Source organism: Carcharhinus amblyrhynchos, chromosome 7, assembly GCF_965287045.1.
Source record: "Carcharhinus amblyrhynchos chromosome 7, sCarAmb.v2.hapA, whole genome shotgun sequence".
In the NCBI taxonomy this organism is placed as follows: domain Eukaryota; kingdom Metazoa; phylum Chordata; class Chondrichthyes; order Carcharhiniformes; family Carcharhinidae; genus Carcharhinus; species Carcharhinus amblyrhynchos.
The window spans coordinates 97174922-97192199 of NC_137330.1; the positions used below are offsets into that span (position 1 = coordinate 97174922).

At 42.3% G+C, this 17278-nt stretch overlaps 1 protein-coding gene across 1 annotated transcript in view; it reads left to right on the forward strand.

Annotated features, from left to right (window-relative positions):
- The window catches only part of LOC145345151 (glutamate receptor ionotropic, kainate 2), a 442001-nt gene extending 425652 nt beyond the window's left edge, over positions 1-16349 (forward strand). Inside the window, exons 15-16 of the mRNA XM_080192821.1 lie at positions 7691-7941; positions 12110-16349. Of these exons, the coding sequence (XP_080048947.1) occupies positions 7691-7941; positions 12110-12274 (416 nt within the window). The 3' untranslated portion in view covers positions 12275-16349. The remainder of the gene's footprint in view (positions 1-7690; positions 7942-12109) is intronic.
- The last annotated feature ends 929 nt before the right edge of the window (positions 16350-17278 follow it).

Genomic DNA, 17278 nt, shown 5'->3' on the forward strand with positions numbered 1-17278 from the left:
TTGGTTACCTCCTCAAAGAATTCAATCAAATTTGTGAGGCAGGACTTACCCCTCACAAAACCGTGCTGAGTATCCCGGATTAAGCTACATCTTTCCAAAGGATCATAAATCCTACCTATCTAATCAAAAAGGGAGGTAGATAGAAACCAGGGAACTATAGATGTTGATACTGGGGAAGTTGCTTGAGTCTATTATTAAGGTTTTCGTAACTCGACATTTGGAAGGCAGTGGTATAATCAGACAAAGTCAGCTGGATTTACAAAAGGGAAATCGTGCTTGAAGAATCTATTGGAATTCTTTGAAGATGTAACTGACAGAGATGACCAAAGAGAACCAGTGGATGTGGTTTGTTTAGACTTAGAACATAGAACATAGAACACTACAGCACAAATAGGCCCTTCGGCCCACAAGTTGCGCTGATCACATCTATACCTACTAAGCCATAGACCTATCTACAACCTCCAATCCCATAAGATCCCATATGCTCAGCCAGAAGTCTCTTAAAAGACCCCAGCGAGTTCGCCTCCACCACCACCGATGGCAGCTGATTCCATTCACTCACCACCCTCTGAGTGAAAAAGATTTTCAACAAGGTCTCACATAACAGACTACTATGTAAAGTTAAAGCACATGGGACTGCAGATAATGTCTTGACATGGATAGAAAACTGGTTGTCAGATAGGAAGCAAAAAGTTGGCATTAATAGGTCTTTTTCTGAGTGGCAATCAGTGACTAGTGGGGTTCCGCAAAGATCTGTGCTAGGATCCCAACTATTCACATTAGATATTAATGATTTGGAAGAGGGAACTGAATATACTATCTCCAAATTTGCAGATGATACAAAGTTGCATTGGAGGGTGAGCTGCGAGGAGAATGCAGAGATGCTTTAGTGTGATTTGGACAGTCTGAATATTTGCGCATCTGCATTGTAGATGCAGTATATGTGGACAAATGAGATGTTATCAAATTTGGTAGCAATAATAGGAAGACAGATTATCACTTGAATGGATGTAAATTGAGAAAGGTGGATATTCAATGAGGCCTTAGACACCTTGTGCATCAGTCGCATAAAATAAGTGTGCAGGTACCGCAAGCAACAAAGAAGGCAAGCCTTCATAGCGAGAGAATTTGAGTATAGGGAAAGGGATGTTTTCCTGCATTTGTATATGGCATTGGTGAGGCCACATCTGAAATATTGTGTGCAGTTTTGGTATCCTTATTTGAGGAAGTGTGTCCTTACTATAGAGGGAGTACAGCAAAGGTTTACCAGGCGGATTCCTGGGATGACAAGTCTGTCATATGAGGAGAGATTACATCGGTTAGGATTATATTCACTGGAATTTAGAAGGGTGAGAGGGGATCTCACAGAAGCTTATGAAATTCTAACGGGGTTAGATAGCAAAGATTCAGAAAGAATGTTCTCAAAGGTGGGGGAGTCCAAAACTAGGGGTTATAGCTCTGAATCCAAATTGTAGTAGCCAAACTGAATCTTGTGAATTTATTTGGATATATGTAGAGGGAAGTACCCTTCGGATGTGTTCCCAGGACACATTTGGGAGAGATAAGGTACCTTCTGTTATTATTAAAATAGATATGATTGTGCGTAAAAGGTGCATAAGCTCATTGGGACTGTCAAACTGGCTTGACCTCTAATCCAGTCTTGCAGATGGAACAAAAATCCAATCTGCTGGGCCTAGTTTTCTCAGGTTAGGTTTGTGGAGCCTGGGCCATGGTTACAACTGTTATAACTGAAGGATACTCTGTAGATAGCCCATGAACCCTGAGAAAAGAAAGAACTTGGATTTATATCGAGTCTTTCATAACCTCAGAAATAAAAGTACATTGAAATGTAGTCACCATAATGGAGGAAATGCAGCAGCAAACTTGTGTACAAGAAGAACCACAAACAGCAATGTGATAATGGCCAAATAATCTGTTTCAGTGATGTGAGCTGAGGGATAAATATTATCCATGGCAAATTGTAATTATAATTGGACCTTTAAAAATAATTGCCTGATCTGACATTGTAAAGACCTTTCCCTCTCAGCATGTCATGAGAAAGCTGGTATAAATATACTTATTCCATGTTGCTATTGTGTTATCATCACGCTTGCTCTGACAAGCAATTATAATTCACTGCATTTTTAAGAAAAAAAACACATTGCAAAGGCAGCTCCTTCCAAATACAAAAAGGTAACTCACAAATAAGGCGGCAGATAGACTTTGATCTAAGATTTTTTTCTGCTTCCAGAAATTAGTCAATTCGAAAACAAAAAGTCCACAAGGTACTGACACTGTTCCTTAATTGTTATTCAAGCAAAGATGGTCATGTTCAACATCTCTAAAATACCAATCCTTTTCAATGCTGAAGCTAAAGTACAAAAGTTATTTTGCATTTAGGTTCAGTGAAAATATGTCCTAAGGTTGTGAATCTCTCTGTTTCCACTGCTGGTATTTACCCCCGTCTTCAACAAACTTTCTTGGTGGAGTGCCAAATGTTAGCCAGTACATTTAAAACTGGATGAAATATGAAAATATGACACAATAATGACAATTAGTTTTCACATAACACCTTGAAAACAGTAAAACATGGATGGCATGGTGGCACAGTGGTTAGCACTGCTGCCTCACAGTGTCAGGGACCTGGGTTTGATTCCTAGCTTGGGTCACTGTCTGTGTGGAGTCTGCGCATTCTACCTGTGTCTGCGTGGGTTTCCTCTGGGTGCTCCGGTTTCTTTCCACAATCTGATTAGCTACATTGGCCACACTAAATCCTCCCTGAGTGTACCCAAACAGGTGCTGGAGTGTGGTGACTTGGGATTTTCCCAGTAGCTTCATTGCAGTGTTAATGTAGTGTTGTGACACCAATAAATAAACGTAAACACCGCAAGGCACTTCACTGTTGATTTATCCAACAAAACTGACCATGTATTAGACCAGGAGGCATTAAGGAAGTTGATCAAAAGTTTGGTCAAAGAGATTGGTTTTATGCACTGTATAACAGGAGGGAAGAGAGATAGAGAGGCACAAAGATTTCAGAGGGGTGGAATTCAGGAGCTTAGGGCCTTGGCAGCTGAAAGCAGGGTGACCAATGATGAACAATAAAATTGAGAAAGCTTAAGAGACCAGGATTGGAAAGTATAGATATCTCAGAGGGTTGTGGAGTTGGGGGAAGATTACAAGGATACGGACAATCAATGACAAGGAGGGATTTAAAAACAAGGCTAAAAATGTTGAAACTTGGGTTAGAATTCTCTGGCCATTCATACCGGCGGGATTCTCTGGTCCTGCTGGCAGTGGCACCTCCTGCTGCGGGTTTCCCAGCATCATGGAGTGGCTTCATTACGAAATCCCATTGTCAATAGCGGGACTCGAGGATTCTGCCACCAGCGAATGCCACACCACCAAAACAAACATTGTGGAGAGGACAGAGAATCTTGCCCTTGGTGTAGCTTAATTGGGAGCCAATGTAGGTCAGTGAGCACAGGGATGATGAATGCCCAAGACTTGTTGCAAGTTAGGACAGGAGCAGTCGAGTTTTGGATCACTTAAAGTTTGCAATGATGTGAAAAGTGAGAGACCATTGAAGAATTAGAACAGTCACGTCTGAACGGAACAAATGCATAGATGAGAGATTTAGAAACAGATGAGATTCGAATCATAGAAACCCTACAGTGCAGAAAGAGGCTATTCGGCTCACCAAGTCTGCACTGGCCTCAATCACACCTAGGCACTACCCCCCTATCCCTACATATTTACCTGCTAATCCCTCTAACATACGCATCTCAGGATATTAAGGGGCAATTTTCACATGGCCAGTCAACCTAACCCATACATCTTTGGACTGTTCGAATCATAGAATCGTCGAATCCCTATAGTACCATTTGGCCCATCGAGTCTGTACTGACCACATCCCACCCAGGCCCTATTCATGTAACCCCACACATTTACCCTGCTAACCCCCCTGACATTAGGGTCAATTTAGCATGGCTAATCAACCTAACCTGCACACCTTTGGACTGTGGGAGGAAACCAGAGTGCCCGGGGGAAACCCACGCAGACACCGGAGGAGGATGTGTAAACTCCACACAGTCAGTGACCCGAGGCCGGAATTGAACCTGGTTCCCAGGCGCTGTGAGGCAGCAGAGCTAACCATTGTGCCAGCATGCCGCCTCAGGCAGAGGCAAAGGCAGGCAATATTCTAAAGGTTGAAATAAGGGGTCTTTGTGATGGTGTAGGTACATGCCTGAAAGATCTCAGCGTTAATTATCACACCAAGGCTGTGAGTAGTCTGGACCCAAGGAAGAGAGAAAAACTGCAGAGATAGCTAGTCAGACATTCTCAATCTTGGTGACTAGGTCCTCTGTGAGGGGAGAAAAAAAAGCGAAACCTGAAAAGAAAAGGGGAACAAGATGGGAGCAGAGATTTTGATCTCAAATTGTAGTGCTTAAAGCTGGGAGGTTGTAAAGTGCCTGATCAAAGGGTGAGGTGCTGTTCCTCGTGCTTGCATTGAACTTCTTTGGAACACTGTAGGTGGCTGAGGGTACAGAGGTCAATGTGAGAACAAGGTGAAATATTAAAAGGACAGGAGATTGGAAGTCCATTAGCTCCTCACACGTACTGTTGGAGATGAGGGGAGAAGAGACAGGGAAAGGGGTTAAGGAAATCATTTACAGAAGAGAAAGGAAACCAGGGATTGATTACCTGCCTTTCAGGCTGATCCTGAAATAGTGAGCAGTTTTGGTAAATGAAAACAGATCTAATAGTGGTCTATACAGTTTAGCTTATTAGGAATGTGGGAGCAAGAGTGGCCATTTGGGCCCTCAAGCCTATACTACAATTCAACTCGATCAAGGCTGATCTTCTACCTGCACTATCCCCATGTCCCCCTTGATAATTTGAACATTTAGAAATCAATCAATCTCTATCATGAACATACACAATTACTGAGCCACCTAGAGTAGAGAATTCCAGACATCAACAACACTCTGAGTGAAGAACTCCTTTCTCTCCTCAGTCCTACATGACTGAGTCCCCCGGTTCTAAAACCACCCAGACAGGGGAAGCATGTTTCCTGCATCCTGCATCAAGCCCTGGAAGAATTTTGTATGCTTCAATGGGATAGAAACATAGAAACTGGAAGCAGGAACAGGCCATTTGGCCCTTCAAACCTGCTATGCCATTCATTTTGATCATGGTTAATCATCAAATTCAATATCCTGGCACCCCCCCTTCCCCCTATATCCCTTGATCCCTTTAGCCCCAAGAGCTATGTCTAATTTCTTCTTAGTATCAGGCAATATTTTGGCCTCAACTTCATTCTGTGGGAGTGAATTCCATACATTCACCAACCACTGGGTGAAAAAGCTTCTCCTTACCTCAGTTCTAAAAGGTCTTATCTTCTTATCCTCAGACTACTTGGCAACCTTTAATCACTCAATCTGGCACTGCCGGCAGCTAGCTGCTGTTTTCTGCAGAAAATGAGGCCGTGCCTCCTTTTTCCATCAGGTTTTCAATAGATCATGAAACAATGCGGGATTCACCACAAAAGCCTGTGGTTAATATTGCCATCTGGCTCTGCTAATGTAATGGGAGCCCAATCTTGTGTATTTCAAGAGGGAGTCTTCAGCCTTCCGGTGAATGGACCCTTCACCAATAAGTAAGAGCAGATGAAGAACAGAACCTGTGGAAAAGCTGTGTGTTGCCTGTTTCTATCAGATAGGGATGAAAATTCCCCATAGTGTGTCTCAAATATAAGAAAACCAAAAATGGCTCAACAGTTGTCCAGATCTGTCAGTGGAGCCATTACTGAACCTTATTGTGCAGTCATTTCAGTACGTGGGTAAGTACTGAAAAGGGCCATGTGTGAGCCAATCATGAAATATATAACTCCGGAAGCACAAAACGTTCATTCTCCCGGACAGCAATTACTTACCCAAAACTCTGATTTTCTTTTTGTTATCAGCCTTTTAACAATGCACATTGTAACCCCTCCACTGCCAAATCTCACCTTGCTCACTGAAGAGCGTTAGAAAAGAAAATCAGAATTTTAGCTGAAATGTAAACTTTTTATTGTTTGTGGTTTTCTGATTGAATAGATGCTTAAAGCCGAATCTCTGCAAGTGGATGTTTCTTTGCGAGTGAGTTAATAGTCATAGAACATAGAACACTACAGCACAAACAGGCCCTTCGGCCCACAAGTTGCGCCGATCACATCCGTACCTACCAAGCCATAGAACTATCTATAACTCCCAATCCCATTAAATCCCATATACTCATCCAGAAGTCTTTTAAAAGACCCCAGTGAGTTCGCCTCTACCACCAAGGAAGGCAGCCGATTCCACTCACTCACCACCCTCTGAGTGAAAAACTTACCCCTAACATCTCCTCTGTACTTGCTTCCCAGCACCTTAAACCTGTGTCCTCTCGTAGTGACCATTTCAGCCCTGGGAAATAGCCTCCAAGAATCCACCCTATCTATTCCTCTCAACATTTTATAAACCTCTATCAGGTCACCTCTCAACCTTCGCCTCTCCAGGGAGAAGAGACCTAGCTCCCTCAACCTATCTTTATAAGGCATGCCTCCCGATCCAGGCAACATCCTTGTAAATCTCCTCTGCACCCTCTCAATAGCTTCCACATCCTTCCTATAGTGAGGCGACCAGAACTGAATACAGTACTCCAAGTGGGGTCTGACAAGATTCTTATAAAGTTGCAGCATTACCTTCTGACTCCTAAACTCAATCCCTCGATTAATGAAGGCCAGTACACTATACGCCTTCTTGACCACATCCTCCACCTGCGAGGCCGATTTAAGAGTCCTATGGACCCGGACCAGGTTCAACAGTCATTGTTGAACCTGGCTTCTGGTCAGGAAATGGGAGTATAAATGAAAGGGAGTGGCATGTGCTCCAAGGGCAGCTGAAAAACCTCCAGTGTGGTCACCTGAAGGAGACATTAGGGCCCTTATTTATATTATTCAGAGGCAGAATGCATGTTTTAGACCCCTGACAGAAATTGGCCCCTTTACAAACACTGCCACTCTAAAGAAGGCCAGTGTGGATCCACAGTAAACCATACCAGTCATGATTGGCACCCAAGCCCACTGTCTATTTTTTTCCAAATCCGGAATCTATCTGCAGATCGGGAATAACAGCCCAATGTTCACTCGTGAAGGGTGAACCACTTCTGAAGGCGCAACAAATGTTGGGATATTGAGATCTGACCTGAGGCAGGCATGGGACTTATTCCAGCAGCTTTAATGAGATGCCTTCAAGCACCCCACCAAATCAAACAGCTGACACCCCCCTACCCCCTCAAACCCTTGTGATCTTCAACATTTTAATAAGCAGATGTGTTCAAAGAAAGTGAAAGCGTACAATTCAATTGTTTATAATGCCCCTGTGGTTTTTCCACTCTGTTGCCCTCAACAGTGTCCAGGAGACTACAGGTCAGTGCTGGTGAGCTATTGGCAATTCTAATTAAAGTCCAGTGTTGTCACCCGCAGACTGCCTGGCCACCTCACCGCCACCAAAGTAACACTTCCCAGCAAACGAACAATGACAGCGCGATGTGTTTGAACGCGCAGCATTTTGAGAACTCATGGGCCCAAAGCTGTTCGGCTGTCAGGAGGGATGTTGAGAATAAAAGCCTGTCGCAGCTCATCTTGCTCTCTTCTGTTGACCTCCAGGTTCACCGTACAGGGAGAAGATCACGATCGCCATTCTCCAGCTGCAGGAGGAAGGGAAACTGCACATGATGAAAGAGAAATGGTGGCGGGGAAACGGCTGCCCAGAAGAAGAGAGCAAAGAAGCCAGTGCTTTAGGAGTCCAGAACATTGGTGGCATCTTTATCGTGCTGGCAGCAGGGCTGGTACTCTCCATCTTTGTGGCAGTGGGCGAATTTCTGTACAAGTCGAAAAAAAATGCACAGCTTGAGAAGGTAAAAGACTTTTCCAGTGCATCTGTAAGTTACTGGAGATTGTATAGTGCGGTCCCACTGATTTTTCATTAGGGTGAAATTTTCCTGGATTATATCTAAATATCCAGATTCTCTGACAAGAGCAAGAACATTTTGAGTACATGTTTAGTGACAGCAAAATCATATGAATTCAGAATTCAAGATCTGTAAAAAAAAAGAATCTGTGCTGTTTAATTAATGGTCACTGGCTTTGTTCAAGCCCCTTTATTTAAAATGAAAGAAATATTTATTTCTTTGACAGTTGTATGGCAATGATTTTTCCATGTAACCATTAATGCAGTGGTATTTGACATAAAATATTCATTATGTGAGAAAAACATGGGTATAAATCCAAGCACAACATGAATAATCCAGTCAGTAATGCTGTCAGTAATATTGTTTTATCTCTGAACCGCATTTTGAACTTTGAGCTGCACAAAAATGGAATATATTTGATTTTATTTTTCATTGTTTACCCATTGTATGTGGTGTTCTGTTCAATAAATGTAATTGTGTTAAGTAGTTATTGGCAGTTCAGTGTATTTCAGTGCAATAGGAAAACATCAAAGATAAGCAGTATGACTCTTTCATTAACACAGATAACACCAGCGGAAGAGAAAGTGCATTAGAACAGCAATCATTGAATCCATATCTCAATTCATAACCATGTTGCCACTGATTCAGCATTTGTCAGATAATAGGCTTAAGTAGCTGAATCCATGTTTGTCATTTATAGCAGTTTTGATTCATGCTGTAATCCGCTGTGTTTTTATTAACCATAATGCTTTGTCTCTACTGTGCAATTCCCGATTTTTATTTTTTAATTAAACACTGCTTACTTTTCTCGATATGCAATGATTGCCCTACCAATATCTGACCAAAAGGTGATGGCTTTTTTGCCTTTTCTTTGGTGGCTACCTTATAGCCCAATAGATCGACGTTAGGACTGACCCTACCCTATCCACTGCCGATGACAGAATGATCAAACAATTCCACCTCATTGCCGTTTCAAATTAGAAAACAAATGTTGATTTTCCCCATGGAAATTTTCATCAGTCATTTGAGCCACAATTAATAAATCTAAACCCTTAACTGGTATACTGCTATACCAGTTATTTCACCTTAATGTGCAAGTGTGGATTTATTTTTCCTAGTCTCATGCAGTTGCTCGCTGTTTAGAGAGGATTATAACTTTAGCGACAGAAGATTGATGGATTGTAGTGAAGAACTTGAAATCAATTGTGATTATTGCACCTCTATATTTTCAGTCATTTTAGCATGTTGCTCCTGGTTAATTCTGTCAGGCAAAAATTACATCTTGTCACATGTCCAAACCTTTGTAGGGCTTATTTTGCCTCTGGGATTAAATTGCTGGATCGATGGTTAGTTCACGATTGATCACTTGAATACTCTGATACAGTGGCAGAAGGAACTGATTAGGAATGAAAGTTTGGGGGGGCTCTGCCTTTCAACCATTTATTTGCCATTATTAAAAGCTGAAAAGAGTTTTGATGAATTTGTTATAGAAGATGTTAGAAGACTAGCATCTACTACAAGTTAAAGGACTGCTGCATTAACATCTTTTTGCAATTATTAACCAGGCTGGCAATAGCAGAGTCCAAATGAAACAAGATGCTTAATGAGCATCCATGTAAAACAAAACGTGTATTTTCAATCCCGCTTTTTGCTAATTTTCATTCCAGGGGAAGGGAGATTTTTTTTTATTCATTCATGGGACATGGGTGTCGCTGGCTGGCCAGCATTTATTGCCCATCTCTAGTTTCCCAAGGACAGTTGCGAGTCAACCACATTGTTCTGAGTCACATGTAGGCCAGACCCCAGGTAAGGATGGCAGATTTCCTTCCCTGAAGGACAGTAGTTAACCAGATGGGTTTTTCTGACAATCGACAATGGTTTCATGGTCATCAGTAGAATCTTAATTCCAGATTTTTTTTTCACTGAATTCAAGTTCCGCCATCTGCTGTGGCGGGATTCAAACCAAGATCTCCAGAATATTAGCTGAGTTTCTAGATTAATAGTCTAGCAATAATATCAATAGGCCATTGCCCTCCCCTTAATCTGGGTGGGGGAGGTGAGGGGGTGGGGGTGATGGGGCTGGGAGCGGGGTAGGTGATGGATTTGAATTTGGGCCCACCACCCCTGAATGAGTTTGGAGGCTGCCAAGTGGGAGGTGAGCTGGATGGAAGGCCTGCCTCTATATTCAGTACTCTCTTGAGTTCCATTTAAGAAAAAGATTGGAACAAAAAGCAACATTCCAGCCCTCACTCCTCATTGTCCTCAGCCCAAACGAGTTCCCATGCACTATCCATGTCAACCTAAGCTGCCTCATCCACCGCCCCTCCCCCCCTCCCACCCCTGCCACCACAGACATGGCTTCTCCCACCTCTGTGCCAAAACATGCACATCTACCCACTCCCTTTGACCCTTTCTGCTCTCTATATCACCACATGCACCTCATACCACCTTCAATGGCACCTCGTGTTGTTATGCCAACCATGCCCCTCCACTCACCCCCATAGCCCTTTAAACCACCTATGCCAACCTAGTTCCAACTCACATCAACCCATGCCCAGACCCACTTTAGTGTGTCCTTACTCCTTTTGAGCCAACACATCTAGTATCCTTTGACAGTTCTTTGTCAGCTTGACACTTCTGTGAATGTTTTGACACTTTGACAGTTTTGAGAGTTCCAATGAGTTTATGCATTTTTTGTACATAATCATGTTTACACTTAAAAATCCCAAAGGGAACATGGGCTGAAGTCTAGGGGTTGATTACTTGCCATGTAAGGTGGGAAACAGGAGTCTTATTTTGTGTCAGACCTCCATGGGGATATGGTTGAAGATAAGATTTTCAAGCTGATGTGCCCTTATTTAACATGGAGACATGGACAGATGTTCATAAGGGCAAGAGGTAGGCTGTTAAAGCCAAGAGGCCACTCAGAGATCTTACAGCTTCAGAGAAGCAATTGACTGCAGTACAAGGTAAGTAACGGGAAGAGCGCCTCGAAAAGCAGGTCCCTTCTCAGCCACTTATTGTAAACTTTGATAAAAATCCAGAGAAGCAGCCAGGCCACCATTGTGGCAAGTGAATCCCTCTGAAGGTTGGCTTTTAGCTGCACCCCTATCCAGGTAAGCAGGTAGGATCTGTACATCTGCCGGGTGTGCTGGGATTGTACTCCTGCAAGCCCACTTCCAGGCTGTTGAACTGGCCCTCCCAGTCATGTCAAGAAACTGGAGGCCAATTGGAAAATTCCAGTTGGCCTCCTAAACCTTTCTTTAACATGGCTCTTAATTAATCTAATTGCCTGCCCCCCCTCCTAACCCCCCCACCTTTTGGGATTGGGGGACTTTCCTGCGCCCTGAAAATATCTCCTCCAAAATGGCCGACACCAGCAATAGCATCCTGCCATCACCACACGGGTCGGCCCTGCAATCCTGTCCCACCACTCCAGAATTCGGGGGATCCTGGAAATTCAGCCTTAGATGATGACAGAATTAGGAATCTTTTTTTTTTGATTATGTAATTAATATTCATTTAACTCTTTGAAACCTTAGCCAAACAAACACCTCATTCCAGTTTGAAAACACATCAGATGAAAAAATGTATTTGTGTAGCGCAGATTTACTTCAATCCCCCATTGGAGGGGTGATGGACAGGTGGCACCACAGACTACCACCTGTGCGGGCATTCTTCAACATGATACCACAATGCCAGAGGCACTGCTACACAAAGAAATGTCTCTGACTATTAATGTCAGAGAATGGAGGTGGGCTGGGAAACAATTGGATTCCTTCCAGTGGTGGCTACTGACTCACAGTATTATGACTATCATTTATTAATGCTGTGTACATAGTTATCGAGTGGATGAAATATTTGATTGATAACTATTAAGTGCAGTAAATACAGCATTCCTATAGTCTCTTGCAATTTAAAGAGAGCACATTATTCTTAAAAGCAATCTTGTCATTTTTATTTAAAGGCAAGCAGTAAGCTAAATGGTTTTCTTTCAATCATTGCCAGGCTTGCTTGGCGTTAGGGCAGAGAAACCTAAGCTAACATGTGATTTCTCTGTCGCTTCGAGGCATTGCTGTTTGATCTCATTTTCAGTCTTTAATTTTCCCCACAGAGGTCCTTCTGTAGTGCCATGGTTGAGGAGCTCAGGTTGTCTCTCAAGTGTCAACGGCGTCTGAAACACAGGCCTCAGGCACCAGTGATAGTGAAAACAGAAGAAGTTATCAACATGCATACGTTCAACGACAGGAGATTGCCTGGCAAAGAAACAATGGCATAAAGTGTAGAAAATCCACACCGAGCACAAACAGTAATCTTTGTTCCCAATGACCTGCAAGAGTGTTTCCTGTGGAAATATGCAAACCGTGTCGAACAAGCGAGTTACCTCATGATGCCGTGTCGAAAAAAAAAATTAACCTACCATATGGAAACAGGGTGGTCAAAGTCAGATTCCGAAACATTGTCAAGGACCAAAACTTGCAAATAAAATAATTAAACGCAGTAAAGACTTTTCCCCTCCATCCCTCTTCTCACCCCTCCCTCTCTTTTTTTTCTCTTCTCCCATTCTAGGAAATGGATGATGATAATAAAGGAAAAAAGAAACACTGGACAACAAAGGGAAAACTGATGTTGAGTTATAGCTAAAGTTATACAAGGTGGAAATGGTGCTGAGAATTGTCCAAACTTGTACAGTTGCTGTAATAGAAGCTGTTCAAAGTAATTGAGGTTACAGGTGAAAGAGAACTGAGAGGCCTTGGAAAATAACGGTGAAACCTTCATGCGATATTTCACGTGTTTGTAATCGCCACCAGAAGGGAACACAAGGCAATAATTGTTTTCCATCAATTTAGGTTTTTTCTAAAAAAAAAGAAATGGATCAGACTACATTGAACCCTGACAAAATGAAAAACGTTAAACAATTAAACTTTCTAAACAATGGATTGCAAAGTCATTCTCCAAAAGTTTGAATGAAGTAGGGTTTAACGAACAGTCTGTAGACCTTTAAAGTTTGTGTACCTCACTGTGGTAACCGAAGAGTGTGTGTCCCCCATCACCCCGCCACTCCCTCAGCCCCAGTTCCCCCATCCCGAGCCTCAAGAATTGGTCCTTCCAAGTTGCTTCACCCACCTGCTCCCACATCCAGCTGAACTGATTTGACACTTGGCCTCTCAACTCGTGCGGTTCCGCCTGATTAATTATGGATATAGGATTTTCATTGACATGATCCCATGGTAATGTTGCAGGAGACTCTTTTGTAGAATGCACTAAATCTCAAGTCACTACTGCTACAACTCCTTGTGAGCAGTTTTTCAAGATGTTCATGTTTATTTGTGGAAATGCAAGATTTATATGAAAATAGTTTTTGTATGGAATTTTTGTAATAATTTTTATCAAAAACGAACACATGGGCACTAAATCTCAATGGGTTTCCATTAGGCTGATAGAATACAGTGATGAACTATTGTGTGTAAGAAAAAGCGCAGAGTCTTGGCCATATATTGTGATAATAAATGAAGTGCATACTGAATATTGTCTGAAATTAATGCACAATCTAAAAACAAAACAAAGGAATAGAGATATTTTTATTTAAATATTTCACATCACATTGAGGTCAGTGTTTTTTTTAACGCCAATTGGTTTGGGGCCGATGGCTGTATATCTGATTTTTTTCCTTCTCAGATGGTATTATTTGGCAAATGTTCTAAAAGATAACTCACAAGAGAGGGATTATAGAGGTAGTGTGGCAAGTAAAGGTGAGATTGTCTCCTGTGCTTATGCTTACAGGTACCTAAACAATATGATGTAAATGTAATTGCCTTTGCTGTGCTGCAGTGAGAAATGTCATCAAAAGTATCATTGAATGCAGAGTCCAGGTTCCTAAAATCACAAGTCCATGTAAAGATGCTTATGTTGCCTTTTTTGGCTCTTGCATCCAGAAAGACACTATAGATCTTCCTGCACTACCCCTTCAATGCTAATATTTGGTTGTCTTTAATTTATTCCAGGGTTTTTGGCATTTTCTATCCTACCAATATTTCCTTCAAGCTTTGACCATTTTCAGGGTGAAGTGGACTACCTATTCGCCGTCCCCCAGATTTACCTTTCAAAAGTTTGAACCTGTGTCCCTTGTACTGTTCTCATTGCTTAATTCAAAGTAAATTTCTGGGTCTACCTTTTCAGTACTAGTTACTATCTCACATCCTTCTATCAAGTTTCCTCTCCTGTCAAATCTAAAAAATAAGCCCATATTTCTTCAGTTACTCATCATGCCACATCCCTCGGCCTCTGATGCTAAGGATCAGTCTCATGGCTGTCCCCTGACCTGCCTCCAGTGCTTAAATACCTCTGTATCTCAGTGTCCAGAACTGGATACAGGACTCAATTTGTAGTCTGACTAGTATATTGTACAGATGGATTATGACTTTCTCTGACATGTATGCTACTGTTTTGCCTATATCGATCAGCATTGTATTTGCTTTGTTGGTTTCTCCTCTGTATTTATTGAACATGTTAATCATTGAGTCTACCAAGAACTCTGGATAACTTTCGCTTTCACCATCATCCATTTTAACAACATTGCTGGAGGACATCTGTCCCATGGTACTTTTTTTTTGTCGATTTTCAAAATTTCACCCATTCTCACATATTAGGTGTAATTTTCTCATGGGTGCTGTTGCCAGTCAGTACAATACCCTCTGACCACGCTTGGAAAAACATCTTGCAAGTGCCTGCATTTCTATTTTGTCCGTGAAGCTTTCAATAAGCAGCACAAACGTGAGAAAATTGGTCCTTGTTTTGCCGGACTTATTTTGCAGTCCTCGCGTTGCATCCTCAGATTCAATTATCCCTCCTAGTGTGATGGTAACACACACGCATGTCCAAACACTCCTGCAAGTGATGGCATGGTAGGAACTTCGTTTTGCATTTACCAGTCCTCTGCCTTTGATACAGTGAGACTGCTAATTGCAAAGTAACTATTTCACTGCTTCTCGGAGTGTCATATATTTTAAATCAATCAATTACGTAAAAATGAAGGCCGAATATAACCCTTTCAAATGGCGACTTAATTATGTTAGCCCATTCTGACTTGATTCTCACCTGCCCTCCAATCCTCCTTCATTTGGAGATTCCCCTTCATCTTGACTCTCCATGTGAGAATGCTGCAGGATCATGCTCAAAACTATATACATACATTGCATTGGTTTGCCTTGGGGGAATCAAAAAACCGTGTAAAAAACATGATGCACTTAAAAAGAATCAGGAATGCTAGAAGTTTACCTATAGCACCTGAAGGACTGTTTCAGGGCCACAAAAAAAAAATTATTTTGTTATTAGGACCGCATTCGGAAAAATAATCTATTGTATTTTGCATTTCACCTCCCCACACAACTTTGTTTTCTTCTATGTTATACTTGTAAATACTCTGCGGAGACTCTGCTGTCTGTTTTGTAATTGTGCACACAGCTCTGAAGAAGAAGCGGAGCTGTGTTGTACTGCACGTTACAGCATTGTCCTTTCATCCTTTGAGGTCTAGAATCAAATCCAACACACGCTTTGGAACAAGAGGCTCTCCCATCTGTCTGATGCCTGAAGGATTCTGAATCAATCTCAGCACAGGTCTGAGTGGGCATGGTTCTGCAGCACAAAAGGTTCTAATACAGATTGAATTGAAATTGACTGATTCAGAGATGTCATTGAAGATGGCGAATGAGAAAATAAAATGTCACATTATTGCAGTGTAGGCTGTTCTGCAGGCTTGAGTTTAAGGGACGCTGAGGAAGATTCCTCTGTGCATTTGGTGTAACAAACATATTCAAAACATACAGGGCAAGAAATTGGGCTTCAGCTTGAACATTCTGAAATGGAATCCATGATGCATGTTATGGCTGAGCTTGCAGGATGTCATACTTGCACAGGCCTTAGTGCATGTGCAGTGAATGTCCACTGCAAACTTGCAAAGCAGGCACATATTGACATGAAGTCATAGAGGTCATGGAGGTTTACAGCATGAAAACAGACCCTTCGGCCCAACTTGTACATGCTGTCCTTTTTTTAAACCACTAAGCTAGTCCCAATTGCCTGCGTTTGGCCCGTCTTTCCCATGTAACTGTCTAAATGTCAATGTGCAATGTTGATTTCACAACAGCTGTCCCATTTTGAAGCTCAATTCTCCAGTTAACATCCTCCCTTAACCTCACACAGATAAGTATGCATTCAGTAGCAGAAAGGATGGACCCTCTGACAAATACAAGGGCAGCATCAACTACTTACACATTAGATGTTGGCTGATTTTTATTTGTTGTGGCTGTTGTTGTGATTCTGAGAGTTTTTGGAACAATCTAGGCTTCTTTAAATCTGCTGAAAGGTTCAGTGCCGACTTCCTGGCTTCTGTGCAGAAGAGTTGCTCCAAAACATGTGTACATTTCCTATTGAATCGAGCACTGGGAGAATGCATAGATTCAGCACAGACAATATGTGAGGTGTCTGCACTACCGTAAAAACATGCTTTTGCTACCGCAGCCAGAACTGAGACCTCAGAACTGGTCAGGGACAGCATTGCCAGTGACTGGGAAGGTGGCTACGGTGGTGATTTTTTATGTGATTAGTTCTGTGAGCTATAGTTATTTGCAAAATCTTGCAGTTTGCCATCCACTGTTGCAGAAAGGTCACTGAGACTGTCTGTCAAAGACAGCAAATCACATTTCTTTCTCTCTGGTTAGATTAGCAGCTGAAACAACCACACAGCCTTGACAGGATAGCAAGTTTCCACACAGTGCAGGGTGCCTTAGGAAGTATGTACATCATTTGCAAGTGCTGTATGTCATCTCTACCCTATCCTAGAACGTATAAAAGGATTCCACTCTGGCAACATCCAGTGGTGTGTGACTATGTGCAATGAATCCTCCAGGTCAATGTCCAATATCCCAGTTTGTGGCATAATCTATTCTGTGGCATTCCGTTGTGCCATCTGCATTTGAGCCATCTTGGTAAACCATGATGGTGTCTATAAGACCATAAGATATAGAAGCAGAATTAGGCCATTCGACCTATCAAGTTTGCTCCGCCATTCGACCATGGCTGATATGTTTCTCAATCCCATTCTCCCGTCTATTCCCCGTAACCTTTGATCTCCTCACTACTCAAGAATCTATCTATCTCTGGGTGACAGGGCTGACCCCATGGCTGGTAGGTCCTTTGCACAATCCATGCCCACATGTGCAGCACCTGTAATACGATAGCCACACTGTTGCACAAAATGTGATAGAGTAGAACATAGGCGTGC